Source organism: Phacochoerus africanus, chromosome 9 (assembly GCF_016906955.1).
Source record: "Phacochoerus africanus isolate WHEZ1 chromosome 9, ROS_Pafr_v1, whole genome shotgun sequence".
NCBI classification, from domain to species: domain Eukaryota; kingdom Metazoa; phylum Chordata; class Mammalia; order Artiodactyla; family Suidae; genus Phacochoerus; species Phacochoerus africanus.
Window position 1 is genome coordinate 43953967 of NC_062552.1, and position 15771 is coordinate 43969737.

General features: G+C 43.2%; 1 protein-coding gene across 2 annotated transcripts in view; it reads right to left on the reverse strand.

Annotated features, from left to right (window-relative positions):
* Nucleotides 1-12164, reverse strand: part of PTCHD4 (patched domain containing 4) — a 194346-nt gene extending 182182 nt beyond the window's left edge. Inside the window, exons 1-2 of one of the 2 annotated variants that reach the window (XM_047796438.1) lie at nt 12001-12164; nt 11262-11673 (exon numbers count right to left, since the gene is read on the reverse strand). In XM_047796438.1, the coding sequence (XP_047652394.1) occupies nt 11262-11673; nt 12001-12005 (417 nt within the window). In that variant the 5' untranslated portion in view covers nt 12006-12164. Of the gene's footprint in view, nt 1-11261; nt 11720-12000 lie in introns of those variants that run through there. The other variant, XM_047796437.1, reaches the window with a different exon arrangement.
* Between the last annotated feature and the right edge of the window lie 3607 nt (nt 12165-15771).

Here is a 15771-nt window from a genome sequence, read left to right on the forward strand (position 1 = left end):
CGGGATCCGAGCAGCCTCTGCAACCTACATCGCAGCTCACGGCAATGCCGGATCCTTAACCCACTGAGCAAGGGCAGGGATCGAACCTGCAACCTCATGGTTCCTAGTCGGATTCGTTAACCACTGCACCATAATGGGAATTCCAGTACTTATAATTTAAACATTATCAATAAGTTCAGGATACAGAGCTGAAGGAAAGATGAGAAGAAGCTTATGTCAATTTAGTTACCTATTACCAAATGTTCCTATATCTGGAAGACTAGGAGAGCGATATCAGTTTGTAAACAAATTTTTGAGATAAGCTAACCAAAAATATAAAGGAACATTGTTCAGCAAAAGATACGCTGGTAAGATGTGATGAGTTAATTAAAAATGTCTAAAGTTTCACAGCCTAGAAAGGATCCAATTCCTTAAAAATAATCTCCAAGGGGAGTTCCCGTCATGGCTCAGTGGTTAACGAATCTGACTAGGAACCATGAGGTTCCGGGTTCGATCCCTGGCCTTGCTCGGTGGGTTAAGGATCCGGCGTTGCTGTGAGCTGTGGTGTAGATCACAGATGCGGCTTGGATCCTGCACTGCTGTGGCTCTGGCGTAGGCCAGCAGCAAAAACTCTGATTCGACCCCTACCCTGGGAACCTCCATATGCTGTGGGAGCGGCCCAAGAAAATGGCAAAATAATAATAATAATAATAATAATCCCCAAGGTAACAATCGCTAAAAAGAATAAAGGTCAAGATAATAAAGGCCAAGCTGCTAGTACCAGTTTTGTGTGCTGTTCCCTTAGAGAGGTGTGCTCCATCTGGGAAAGGGGTCATTAAATTAGGGCAGCCCCTGAGCGTCTCACCCACCCCATCCCCCATTCCAGGGAGCTTAGCAGGGTGTCTGTCTCCAGGGACACTTAGTGGTGCCCCACTGGCCCTGACCTCATGCTCCATTGCTCAGGCTCTGCTTTGCCTACCCAGCAATTTGCCTTACAGACACTATCCCCCAAATTGCACTGTGCAGGAAGAGCTGGATTCTGAGAAGGGAGAAAAGACAAGCTAGACTTTTCTCACTCTTTTTATTATTTTATTTTATTTTACTTTATTTTATTTTATTTTGTCTTTTTAGGGCCGCACCCACGGCATATGGAGGTTCCCAGGCTAGGGGTCAAATCGGAGCTGTTGCCACCAGCCTACACCAGAGCCACAGCAGCGCGGGATCTGAGCCGTGTCTGCGATCCACGCCACAGCTCACGCAGTGCCGGATCCTTAACCCACTGAGCAAGGCCAGGGATCAAACCCGAAACCTCATGGTTCTGCTGAGCCATGATGGGAAATCCCCTCACACTATTTTTAAACAAGACTTGTGAATAGGACATGATCATTGCCCTTGAAGGCTTGATAGTCTTGAAAGAAAATAAGATGGCTTTTAAATAGCCCGTATACCTGTTAGTGCAGTTGCACCAACTTTTAAGAGCCTGCTTTATTTTCTATTTTTAACACATTTCATACATGGAAAGGGTAACCTATCCTGTCTAGGGGTTCAGCTTTTGGTTTGCTAATATTGTCATCCTATAAATTTTCACTAAACTGCACCCATCATCTATTTCTAGATGAAAATTTCTCCCTCCCTTCTTTCTGTTCTTCCTTCCTTCCTAGAGTAGGACTTCTTCACTTCTTAATCCCCTATGTTCTAAGAAATTAATTTCACTCTCCAACATTGCATGAATAAAAAAAGGTAAAATCTTTCACTTTACCTTCCATGACCTCTAGTGTTTTTGCTTATGATAATCTCAATCCCACCACATTTAGCATAAGCAGCTAAATAAACATCCATCTCTTCAGTCTAATGATTCCTAAATTTGAGTAATTGACGGACCTTTAAAAAAAAAATCTTCTGAATGCACAGTGTTGACCTACACTATTTTATTTGTAATAAATTGATGTTTTAATATATTTATATATATATATGGTTCTAACTATGGTGGGCAGTTCTTTTTTATTTTTAAAACTTTTAAACATTGCGATGGAATTGATGCATCACATTGTATTCATTTTAAGTGTACAGTATAATGATGTGAAATATGTGTGTATGGCAAATGATTACCATAGTAAGTTTAGTTAGCCTCTCTTAGTATCTTTCAAACATACACACAGTATTGTTAGCTTTGTCTTGACAGGGTGGGGGGAAAGGAAGAGTTAATCATAGATGACTGAGATTCCGACCCCAACGAATGACAGAATAGGGATGCTATTCAAAGAGCTACAGACGAGAAAGAGAATCGATGTTTGGCTTGAACGAGAATACTGAGAAAACATGCAATGAAAAGGCCGATTTTGTGGGAATAATTATAAACATGGGACTAGTAAGGGGAGCGAGCCAGTACGTAGAGAACCATCAGAGATGTAAGAGGAGAAGCAGAATGTCACAGAAGCCCAGAGGGAGAAAAGAGGTCAAGGTTGGCTCTATTGAAAAATGACACAAAAATACAACCTCTGAGATATTTCCAGACCCAGTGGACCCTGAAATCAAGGTCTCACAGTTTCCTTATCTCTTCTTTACTGTCCTTAGCAAAGGCAGGTCACATTCAGAGTGATGATCCCGGACACAGCTCAAGCTCTCTGGATGCAAAAACCAGAGGGATCTACAACCCTCACACTCTAGTTACTAAGGAAACAGCAAAGACTACCATAGGATAGAAAGATTTTCGGTTTGAGGGTTGAAACAAAAAGAGCTTTTCATCTAATTAAGAGTTCAGAAGAAAAATCCATGAACCAGTTTTGGATAAGGGCAGAATACCCGTGCTTAAGGAGTTAAACTGCCAGCATTTGTTAAGGATTTACAAAGAATTGGGTGGTGTTCTAAGTGCTTGATACCCTTCCTGCTCAGAGTGTGGTTCAAGGACCAGAGGCATCAGCATCAACTGGGAGCTTGCTAGAAACAAACACAGCATCTCACTCCATCCCAGACCTACTGTAACAGAATCTGCATTTTTACCAAGATCCCCAGGTGACATTTAGGATTTGAGAAGCCCTGGTTTAACTATCATAAACTCACTTTTACCCACTTAATGATAAGAAGTGGGGCTAAGGTCAGGGAACTGAGTTACAAACAAGTTGAAATGTTGGTACAAAGTCATAAAGCTAATGTAAAATGGGAGCGTCTAGTTCATAGATCCTGATTTCAATTGTGTTACGCCAACTCTCAAGAAACTCTTATCTCGACCCTTAGCGGCTTCAGCACTGCCACATTTTAACGTCCATCCCTCCACAGTGGCTTTTGTTCAATAGATCTAAGGTACCAAGTTCTCCTCCTCGAACTCCCGCGTCTGCCACCTAACCCGATCATCTAACCCAGATCTCAGCGCACAGTCACTTCTTCCAGAAAGTCATTTCTATCAGCCCGAGACTTGGAATCCCACCCTCACAACACCATGCAATTTTTCTTCATGATAATATACACAGTTAGTTAGTGACATAAACACTTACCATACAAGTGTATACGAACGACTTTTGAGTCTAATATACATCTTACCCACATGAGGGCAACCCTCAGTGACAATCAGAACCGAACACATGATTAAGAGACCCAGGGAGGTGAGAGAACACACCTGAATGTTCAAAGGGCAGAGAGAACTTTGAGACTGAACTCAAAACGTCCAGGCAAGCCTCCATCCACCACAAACACCAGGAGCTGCTTTCAGACTCTGCTGAAGAGATAAGAACCCTTTAAATATGCTTCTGTTTTCCAGAATCCTAACCATCCCCGTCTGCAGGCTTTGAGACAGCAGAGGCAAGGAAGAATGGCCCAGATGAAGCTTCTCCTTGTAGGGAGGGGCACTTTCTGACGGGAAAACATCACATCGGCTATTCCAACACAAATCCTGTAACTAAACAGACCCATTCATTTTAAGTGCTGCTCATCAGGTACCTTTCAGAGGCCCTGAATTCCCCCTGAATTAGAGAGAATGAGCCTTGATTTCAATGAATGGCTCTGCCATAATCATCCTGCCTGAGAAAGGCATGGAGTGCAATGCCACTTTAAAAATACACTCCACTCTAATTTTGTGTTTCATTTTCCCCAAATACTCTTGCGTCTATGTATAGTTCCTATACCTTGTGTTCTCATATAATATTAACATAATTAGGCTAACGAGGGCTCAATGTTGCTGCTATTGTAAAACAATGCAAAAGGGCTTGAGGAAAATGCGGCTGATTTTTTTTTTTCTTAAAGAGATGGTTAGATTTAATTTCAACATTTTTGGAAAATATTGAACGACAGTAATCAGCTTTAAGCTTAACCAGGTGACAGTGACAGGCTCAATGACAGATGATAAGTAGCTGCTTGATAACTCTCCAGGCATTTCTGCAATGTCTTTTATCATGTCTACACGAGATGGCTATAGGCTCAATTATTCCATTTTCTTACAGTGTTTCAGGATCTGAACTGACACCCATTACTTCAAAATCAAGCTGCGAATAAGGAATATTAAGGTCAACCTTGCGTCTGAGATCTGAGTTTCCGGAACTCTCAGGTGCAAACAGATCACCTGGGGAGCTTGTTAAAATGCAGGGTCTGGTCAATAGGTCTGTGGTGAGATTGGGAAGTTTCCAACAAGCTCCCAGGCGATGCTGATGCTACTGGTCCCTACTCCACGCTTTGAGGAGCAAGGTCTTAGAAAACAACGAGAAATTAGTTTTGTAGCTTACACTGCAGCTTGGCACACTCTTAAGTCAGAACCATTGCTGAAATGTTTCCAGGTGCCAGGGCTGTGATGACTGCCTGACCCCCAGCACCCTGGCAAAAAACAATCCAGAGACAGCAGTCACTTCCACGATTCCACCCTGTGGAAGGGGCCCTGGCAATCTGTTGGATGGAGTTAGGGGGAAAAAACAGACCGGCTGTCCAATCTAGAGCTGTTGTATGCAAATCTAGAATCTTGGAATTTCCAGATTTCCTCCTTAAAAATGTTGAGATTGACATGTGGAGAAATGTCTGGATGTATCTAGAACAGGTTTGAGCATACGCTGATCAGTACTAAACAAGTAAAGGCAATGTGGTCCAATAATGGTGTGAGGGCTAAGGAGTAAAAAGTCAAAATATTCTCCTAACACAATATATTTTAAAAAGCACATCATCGCTTGTTTTAGTTATAATAATGTTCAAAGTGGAAAAGATCAAGGAAAAAAACTATTTATTGCTTAAAGGGGGCAGGAGAAGCACAGGAGTGTTCATTTTGGGGGGGGTGGGCTTGGTCTTAGCCCCATCTACACTTTCCAGGTGCTGCGTGTCTCCTTGACTTCTCCTTACCTCACCCCCAAATCCTTGGTGGTCCTGAGCCACTGAGGAAACCACCACCAGCTCAACCGAAGGCAAGAAAATGAGAAGAATGGAGAGAACTGTTTCTCTTCTTTAAAAAAAACAAAAACAAAAAACCAAAAAACCTCTGCCTTAATCTTTGAATTCCAAAACTATGGAAAGAAGCATAAATAACTACTCATGAAATTTATTTGATTTAATTTAAAGTAGGTCTTTGCTGAAGCCAAGGTGTAGAATCTAGGTCTTAATATCAAGCAGGTCTTTAGCCCACCTGGGTGCTCAGAAAAGTTTAGTAATGAACTTATCCTGAAACAGTGGCTTGGAGATACAGCACAATAATTTAGTTAGAAAACTATAATTAATGGCCAAATTTAATCACACACATCTGTTTTACTCCAGAAGAGAAATATCCTAGAACATATCTCCAAATCCACTGCAACGATATTTATCTATGACATGGTGGGATGTTACAGAAGAATGCTAGAGCCTGAAGCCCAGATTGGCAGTGGGACTTGTCCAGTGTCACACGACTGGTCTTTATAAAACTGGGGTTAGAACTCAGGTCTTCGGAATATCTCTCAATTTAGTCTGCATTGTGTTATCTCAAGCTATCTTACCCGTTCTTTTTTTCTGATGCTGATTTAAGGCAGAAATACTCAAGCTTGTCTGGCACATAAGCCTCTGGCTCAGAACCACGGGTTACCTTCCATGATATGCCACTACTTTGACTATGGAGCCTCAGTTTGTTCTGAGCTCATGTAAATGATATTCAAGGGGAAATCATGTGTCAGTGAGGAATTTGCTAAACCCTTTGTGGCAAGGTTCCATGATAGTCAGATGGAGTGGGGAAGCTCTACTGTGCTGTAGGTGAATAAGGGAGGTAAAGCCCCCTCTTCCCCTCTCCTGGGCTGGTCTTGCTGAGTGAACAAGGTGACTGGTGTGAAAGTGCAACAGTGTCTCAGCACGGAGCTGAGACAGTTTGGGAGTTATGGCCCTAGATCTTTCTTCACACAAAGGGCTGTTCTCACAAAGAATGGTGCAAGATGTCCAAGGACCTAATATAGTATCATAAGTGGGAGAGCTGGGGAGTTTGGGGTTGGTAGGTGCAAACTATTCCATATAGAATGGATAAGCAGTGAGGTCCTGCTGTATAGCACAAGCAACTATATCCAATTTCTTGGGGCAGACCATGATGGAAGATAACATTAAAAAAAGGAATGCATATGCATGTATGACTGGGTTACTTTGCTGTACAGCAGATATTGGCAGGATACTGCCAATCAACTATACTTTAATTCAAAAAGAAATTTGGAAAAAAAGAAGAGAGAATATAAACCTCAGTGCCAGACAGGCCTGGATTTAAATCTCAGCTCCAAATTACTACCATGGGGATCTCTTAGAAGTCACTTAACCCCCCGGTCTCTAGGTTCCCAATTTATAAAATAGGAATAAGAATACTCTCTGTGATTCATAAGCTTATAAAAAGGACATGCTGTGTACAAAACACCACATTAGTTAGGACACAAACTGAACATTCAATAAGCTAGCAATTTTTTCCCCTTTAATAAGAGATGGAATCAGGAACATTAGTTTAACCCTAGATGTAAGAGAAGATCCTCGCACAGCTGTCTTTTGAGGTTTTAGAATGAATTAGAGAAAGAAGTCTATGGAATAACTTTTCTTGGAAATCTCTAAAAATAATGTTGGTCCCTACTTTTCATGTTGGCTTAAGTTGCCTTTCCATTGAGTTTGGAACTAAACAATTAATGCAACAGCTTCCAAATTAGGAAGATGTACTCGATACGTGCCCAAAGAAACACTCTGTTATTAAGAAGCAGGAAAATCTATCTTTGCTCCTCTTCTTAAATGTGGTACATTGGCTCACATACACTTCACTTAAAACATCTGTTCGGAGGTGGTTATTAATGGAATTTAACGGGCAGGACAGGCTGCAGGGGAAGCAAATCTGCTTCATTTCTTTCTCACCATTTGCCACGGACCATATTTGTCTGCTTCTTCTCTACTTGGCCTTTTTCAGTGGCAAAAATAAAGAGCTGGGAAAACTGTTCCTTTCTTGGAACTAGCCAGATGGAGAAGCGAGGTCAGCATAGCCTACCTAAGAGGCAGGGAAATATTACCTGTAACCACCTGAGCCCCTTGAATCACAATGAAAAATCTTTCTTGGAGTCCGGCACGTACCTTGCTTAGGATTCTGAGTGGCTGTCTCATTTTAATCAAGAGACTGGTTCCAACAATGTGTTATGTGTTTCATTTCAAAATTCAGGCTGGCCACACGGTATTAATGTATACAATATGTATGTTTAAATAAGGGGGAAAATCAACCCCAAATTATTAGGGTTAAAAAAATTTACAGAAATATGGAGAGCACAGAGAATACCTTTAAAGTAAAAGCACATCGTAGAAGCGTGACAAGTGATGATGGCAGTATAAACGAACAAATTAATCAACAGGCTAGTCAATGATGTAAATTACTGTCTGCATGGAACTAGACAAGGCTGGGGTGAGGGGATGTGAATAGTACAGAAGGAAGGTAAGATGTGACCCTTGTTCCTATTCAGAGATATAATAACATAAAAATGAGAATGACCGGCAGAATTATAGAGGTCATAGTATACAGGTGTAGGGATTTCAGATTCTGGCCTCTTTTCCACACAGCTTTTGAAAATGTGTCCATGTCTCATTTCTTCTGTAGTATTCTAAGCTGACTGTTCCTTTTTTTCATATCAGCTTTATCTGAGCCTCTGTTTGGAATTCCATACCAGCAACTTTCTGTGTCCCTGCTTGTCTGGATCACCTTGTCAAGATAATCATGTTTATCAGAAGTTCGAAACCTTTCTTTGGCTCAGAACTACTTGGGTGTCTTAATGATATTTGGAAGATGCCCTTCCGATTGTCATAACTAAGATTTCTGACCTCTCCTTCCTGTCAGTCAATGTTTAGACATCTTCAGACTGTCTCTAAGCTCTGACCTCTGGCCTCTTTTATGTCGAGATATTGCCAGTGCCTACTCACACTATCCAGCCACTGCAACTTACTTTGCATTTTTCCTCAACTACTGATTCTCTACCCACCAATAGCATCACCCAGCCCTAATATTTTCCAGAGTTGGGGAATATTGGCCAGAGTTGGGAAGCTTGGTGACCCAAGTCTGACAGAGAGAAGCAAAATGAATTAGAGGGTCCAAAAGGGTGCATATAACAAATTCCTTCAAACCTCATACAGCAGAAGTTCTCAAACTTTACTGTGGCTCTGCACCCTAGAGACACTCTTTGAGCATCACTATCCCAGGTGAATTCAAATAATTTCCACATCATATACAATCCAAACAAAAGATCATCATCTCACTCTATTCTGTGCCAGGGAGTTCTTCACCTGAAAATTCTTGGAGAATCTTTGCTAGGATTCTGGGTATCCCTGGAATGCTACCAACTCAATTCCATATTATATTTGCTTGTGATATTATATCTGGATGCATGAGAGGGCTCATTGCTCTCAGAAGATTCTCAAAGAATTCATTTACCCAAACATAGCTTAAGGACCCCATTGATGCCTTGCAAAGAGAGTCAAGCCAACGTATCTGAGATGTTGATATTAGAATACAGCAGAAGCAGGGCTTTACAGGTTAGAAAGACAATGTATAATTTTCCTGTTCTTGTTATGGTGAGTGGAAAAATTCCACTAGTACTACATTCCCCTTTGTGATCAATTATTCTGTTCTTTTTATGACTGTTCACTGACTCCTACCAAGAGGCAGATCAACCAACTAATCAGCCAGAAAGTTTAGATAGAGCACTTATTATAGGCCTAGCATGGTGGACTCGAAGATCTGTTTCTGCTTGCAGAAATCTCAGGGTGAAGACCTGGACATTTACAATTAAGCCCCATGAGGGTAAGAATCTTGCTTTTCTTGCCCCAAACTCTGTCTCATGCGCCTAGAAGAGCACCCAGGAAATCAGAGGAGCACGACGGATGATGATTAAAAGAGTGAATCAGAGATCTCAGGATCTCAGGGGGTTTGTACTTGAAATGTCATAACGATATTATGAAATGCCCACAGTGGCTGAGTGGACAAAGCCCTTACACCTGGACAACTGAAGAAAATGAGGGACTCAACTAAGACTGCATATTAATAACCTCCAAGCTTGCCTTCATGGGAGAAACAAACTGAAGTTTAGATATGTCACAGTTTCAAAATCTTTCTTTACACCAGATGTTCAGCATAGGAAAGACCTCAGTTAAATGACTGTAAGTGAGGAAGATCACCTCTTCTCCACACCCTTTTCCTGAGCAAGCCTTAATGTCGATGGCAAAGGATTCAGGAAACAGAACGCATACAGCCCAACCCACATATATTCATCATGCAGGCAGGCCCTTACCTAGATTTCAAGCTGATGAATCATCTGTCTACTTTCACTAAACCCCAAGGGACTGCTCCTCTGAACAAGGGGCTGAAACCCCCTCAGCTTCTGGATGCAGTTCAACAAGGACAGCATGTTATGGGGTTTCCTAAGAAATTCCTAGTTTCTAAGTGCATTAAATCCTCCTTCAGTTCAGGAAAAAGAGCCTTTTTAATCTCAAAAATCCTGAGGAAGTTTTTCTTTTTTTTTTTTTTAACTTGTGTGTAGATGCTGACTATATCTTATAAATTAACAGAAATATTAAGTGATTTCCTATATTTGGTCACCCACTCATTGAAACTGGGGTCTCTTACTCCATGACCTCCCCAGAAGCGCATGAACATCCTCATACACATTAGAATAAAGAAAATTCCTTCTTCCTGGGAAACACCTGTCTTGGGAATTCTTGGCTGTGCAGCCTCTGAGTATGCACAGGGTTGAGCATACAAATGGTGCAGTGACTCTTTTGGAAGTCACATTTGTCCCTGAAACTTCAGTCACCTGGAGGCTGCATGCCTCATTGCCTGCAGCAGCTCAATCCTGACAGTGTGGAATGAGTTTAGAAATCTCATTTGAGCAACAAAATCTGAACTGAGAGTTTAAACAGCACCATCTATTTAAGGGTAAAATAATTGATGGCAATCCTTTGTTGACTGTAGATTTTTTTCTTTTATTTTGCTATTGGTCTGTTATAATCATCTTGCACTAGTTTGGGTTTTTTTTGTGTTTGGAAAAGGAAGGTAATGGGACTTAGTAAACTAGTACATCAGTTAGCCGCACATCCCCATATTCACACACAGAAAATTTCTGCTTCTTTTGCTGTGCAAACACACACACACATAATTCCTGGAATCCTTACCCCATTCATACCCACTGCTTTCAGACACACACTCACAGGGCAGCGAGACACCAACTGCCTAGATGTCAAAATCAAGCCAGGCTGAAGATGTAAATAGGTGGATATGGCTCCAGGTGGATGTGTAATCAGTAATAAGAAATACATCGAGCCCCATAACGAAAAGAAATCCCCCAAATTGTTCAGGATTCCCCCTCCCCCTTCCATTCACTGATTTATTAACCCTGAACAAAGATGTAATTGCAGGGTCTCAGAAACAACTTTTTTTTCCCTTTTTTTTTCATTTTTGGCATTTGTTTGGCTTTGAATTTCTTAATATCTAGTCGTGCCATTTATTGCCTGTTTTCTTCACTCGGTTGCCCATCGTTCCCGACCCCCCACCCCACCCCCAAATGAAAGAAGCATCAGCTTCTGAGTCTTAAGGATGAGACCTCTGCATTTTCTTTGCTTGTTTAGGGCAAGAAATGAAGTGCTGCCTCTTTAATTGGCAGAAGCATGCAGGAGGAGCATACCTTTAATTTAGTGTTGGGATACCTCACTTGCACCCTGGCTGTTGTCTTATTGGAGACGGCAGCCTGCCTGAGATCCTCTAGCACTGAAATAATATCATCCAGCACGCATTTCTTATCCTGATTTCTCAACACACACAGATGGGAAAAAGTATAATTATAGCCCTTGTGGTTCACCTTCATTTCCAGCACGGCTCGGTGGGTCTGCAGGATCCCCTCAGTCTGGAGCAAAATATTGTCCCCGGGTGGGGAGAGGAGGATCACCCTGCCATACCTCCCAGGGGTGTGTAAGTCCGAATAGAGCTGGCTTTTGGACTGGTCCAGGGGGAAAAGGCTGCTGGCCAGGCTGCGCTCGATCTTGGCCAGGCTGTGGCTGGGAGCGACCAGGCGCTCCAGGTCGCCCTCGGGCTGGAAGCGGTTGAGCGCGCTGAGGCCGAAGGTGATGGTCAGGACTGCGGGCACGGTGAGGAAAAAGACCGGGTGCCGGCTCACGCACAAGCCCAGCCTGTGGCAGAACGACTGGAGCCCTCTGCGAAGCACCTGCCGCAGCATCCTCCACCAAATCCAGCTCGCAGGCGCTCCCGGCCGTCTTAAAAAGCACATGTGACATGTGTAAGCGCCGGGCTACCCCTCTCTCCCCGTGTCCCACCCACTCCCGGCCGGCCCCCAGCACCCCCCTCCCCCGCCGCTGTCTCTCCGCCCCCTCCGCGCTCGCCCCCCACCACTCCGCCGGGTCTTTCCCCGGCCCCACCTCCATGCGCTCCTACTACTCTTTCAAACACTGCAGCAAGTTGCAGCAAGGCGGGCAGGTTCCCACCGCGCGCGCGGGGGCAGGCGGCGGGCGCTGCGGGGGGCCCCCGGGCCCACCCCTCCCCGGTGTCCCCGCGCCCCGGCGGCCTCCTGCGCCCCCTCTCACCGCATGAGCAGCGATCCCGCGGTCTAGCCCTTCATCTCGGTGCTGCAGTCCCCCGGCCTCCCTCGCTGGAGGCGGTTCCGTGCGGAGCGTCCCACAGCTGTGGGTTTCCTATCCGTCCTGGTGGGGTTCGGCGCCCAACTGGAACCATGTGGCTCGGTGTTGTAAGAAGCAGACATGTGCCCCGCGAGGCGGGGCGGGGTGGGGGGAGGAGGGGGAAGAGAAGGGCGGGAGCGGCGTGTGGCGGGGGGGGGGGGGGCGGCGGCAGCTAAGCTTTTCCTTTTTTAAGAGGCTGACAGTTATTTTTAGAGTTTTGTTTTCCCTCTTCCCTCCTTGCCAGAATGAATGAAAGAGGAGGTGGTGAAAGCGGCGCTGGCCCATTGGAGCGGTGGCGATTAGAACCCAAGAACGCGGGTAGGGGGCGCGGAGGGAGGGACTCGAGGGCTCCCGGAGGAGGCAGCCTTTTCCTCCCTTCAGTTTCCCTATGCCCTCCAATTCGGCTGGTCGGCCCAAGAAAGGGAGCAGTGAGGATGATGCTGCATTTTTAACATACCACAAAGCTAGCAAGGGATTTCCTTGCAAAGGCTTTCCACGTTGTCATTCTCCAGACTGGGCGGCCGCAACCCAGGTTGCCACAGCCCCCATCTCTTGCGGGTGCGTTGGGGCTCTAGGGATCCTTCTTTGCTCTGATGATTGGAGAGGAAGCATTTGCCAATAGCTGTCACCTGTGGCTTGGTGTGTGTGTGTGTGTGTCTGTTGGAAGTGAAGATACATAGGCAATATGTGGTTTATCATAAAATACTACATTCACTTTCTGTACTTCTGAAGTTTAAGACCAGAAGTTCTCAAAGTGGGTTTGTCTCCTTTCCCCATCTTCCCTTCTACCCCTCACCCCTGAGGATTGATTTAAGATGAAGCCATGAGAGGCTACTTTTCTCCTAGGAGAAGAATTTCAGAAGCAAACATTTTGAGACAATGATCACATAGTCTTTGCCTGAATAAAGAGGGCTAGATAGGCAGGGGGCAAAGATATTGGAGTCAATTAATGTGTAAAACAGAGTCACCTTCACATATGGGAAAGAAAACTCCCACCATGCACAGTTCCACCCTCCATACCCAACAGTGTGGCGGTGAGGAGCCTCCACAGGTCAGATCAATTTCCAAAACTTTAATATGAATAAATGTGTCTGTGTTATTTTCCTGCCTATTGGGGCTTTCACAAGATTTTATTCTGGAAAGAATATGAAGAAATTTGGAGGACAAATTCTCAAGTTTGTGAACTGGAGATCTGTTTTCCAAAGTGTCTTCTTGTTCTTGCATTGACCTAATAGAGAAGATTGAGTTTCAAGAGATGAGTCCACTCACATTCCCTTAATCACAATGAAAGGGTCGGTCCTTCATTAGATGTTTAGAGATGTACCCATCAATGCATACAAACAAGCCAAAGAACTCCTCTGCTTAATTGATGCTTTTATTTTTGCTAGTGGATCAGCCCTTCAGTTAGGAGATCAATGAGACAGCAGAGAGCTCAGAAATAGGGGCACTGCTTAGGGGCAAGACTCACAAGGTGGTGTTGTTCATAAGATTAAAGAAAAATCCTAGCCTTTTAAAATGGAATGTGTTCTTGGTGACCATTCAGCTTGAATTCCCACCCAGGGCAGAAACAGCTTCTGTAAGATTCCTGATGGTTCTCTGTCCAGCCCTGGCTGCAACATTCTCACATCTAAGAACTCACTGATTTTTCTAGGAACCATTTAAATATTCGACTGTTTCCTTGAGTTCAGCTGAGCTCAGCATCTTTGCAACGTTGTCCATGGACTAGTTCTCCTCTTCAGCAGGACGAGTCCCCTTTGCAACCAACTGGCACTTCATGTAATGTATTCCATTAGTGTCACATGATGGGAAATTGTTTTTGGATATACAGCAAAGAGGAAATGTACCTGTCATCTGTTTTCTACACCTTTTTCTTTGTTATATTAAGTATATTTGGCCTTATCAGCTACATGACTTTTTCTAAGAAACAGTCTTTTTTGCAAAATAGAGAAGAATAGATTTTCAGAATGGATGGTGTTGAGAAAGTTATATAGTCCATTTTATAGATAAAGGCATTCTGTAGATAAAGAACTGTAGAGATTAAGTGACTCCAAGGCTACACTCAGAGTTATTTGCAGAGCTGACACCAGTGTCTGGCCTTGGTTTCCTGTTTCTGGGCCCAGTGCATCTTCCCTGGCAGCTTCAGATCCAGCCCATCCCTCTTTCTCACAATGAACAAACATGTCGGAACTGCTTTCTCTCTTCTTACTCTCTCCATTTCCCAAACCTCCTTTCACAGTTAATCCAATAGTATTAGAGAAGACTAAAGATACCAATAGATAATTGACTAATTTATGATTCATCCCTAAGATAACCTAATTTGATGTAAGTACAAAGCATGTTGTAAGATTATAAAGACATGAAAATACATGCACTAAATGTTAAGTGAAAAAGTATATACAGAATGAAACCATTTTGAAAAATAAAGAGAGATCCATAGAAAAAGCATTAAATCTGCCTTAAAATGTCTGCATATTGCAAGACGGTAGGATTATGGGTGGTTTTTTTTAAAAAAGTAACATCTAAATTTTAGAAAAGTTTTAGATTAAGGAAAATTCGGGAATATAGTACACCGAGTGCCCTTATCCCTCGCACCCAGTCCCCTGTGATCAATAACTTATGCTAGTATGGTTCTTTCATTATCATTCATGGACCAGTACCAATATATTCTTATGAACTGAAGTCTACACTTTATTCCGCTTTCCTTCGTTTTTATTAATATCCTTTTGTGTTCCAGGATCCCATTTAGGACACCACATTGCATTTCATCATCCTTAGGCTCCTTTTGGCTGTGACAGTTCTCAGATTTTCCTTGTGTTTGAAACCTTGACCAATCTGAGGAGTACTGGTCAGATACCTGGTAAAATGCCCCTGCCCTTGGAATTGTCTGATGTTTTTCTCATGATGAGACAGGGGTTGGGAGTTTGGGGAGGAAGAACACAGAAGTAAAGTGCCACTTTCATTGTAGGCTCTCAAGGGTACAGTCTATCAGTGTGACTTGTTACTACTGATGGAACTCGGAACACTTACCTGGAGTGGTGTGTGTTAGGTTTCTCCACTGCAAAATTACTCTTCTTCCACCTGCCTTCCCACACTGTCCTCTTTGGAAGGAAGTCACTGTGTACAGCCTACACTTAAGGATTAGAGCTATGGTCCATCTCCTTCCTCCCTGAGACTGGAGCCTCTATAAGTTATTTGGAATTTTTCTACATGGGATATGTGCCTATTCTCTTCTTTCTAATCTATTCTATCCTATTCTACACTATACACTGATATAATATTGTATATCAGTACAGATTCAGGGCTATGTCTAGGTATTTCTTTTCTGTTTGGGCTACAATTTGACACTACTTAGTTGACTTCATTACTCAGATTGTTCCAGTTTTTGCCATGGGATCCTTTTCCATGAGCTGCTGTATCCCTTTGACATATCAATTGTTATTGGGTGCCTTTTTAAAAAAGTATTTCTAATTTCTAATATCTCTGTAAGGTATTCTAATCTCATCTTGTAGCTTTCCTGCCCCAATCCTAGAATCATCCATTTCTCCAAGGAGCCTTGCCTCATTTTATTGTAGAATGGTATTAGAAACAAAGATCTGGGTACCATATGTGCTGCTCGCTCTTGGGATATTACTGCTTCTAAGCTCTCTCAGCTGACACAGAAAGGAAATACATGGGTCT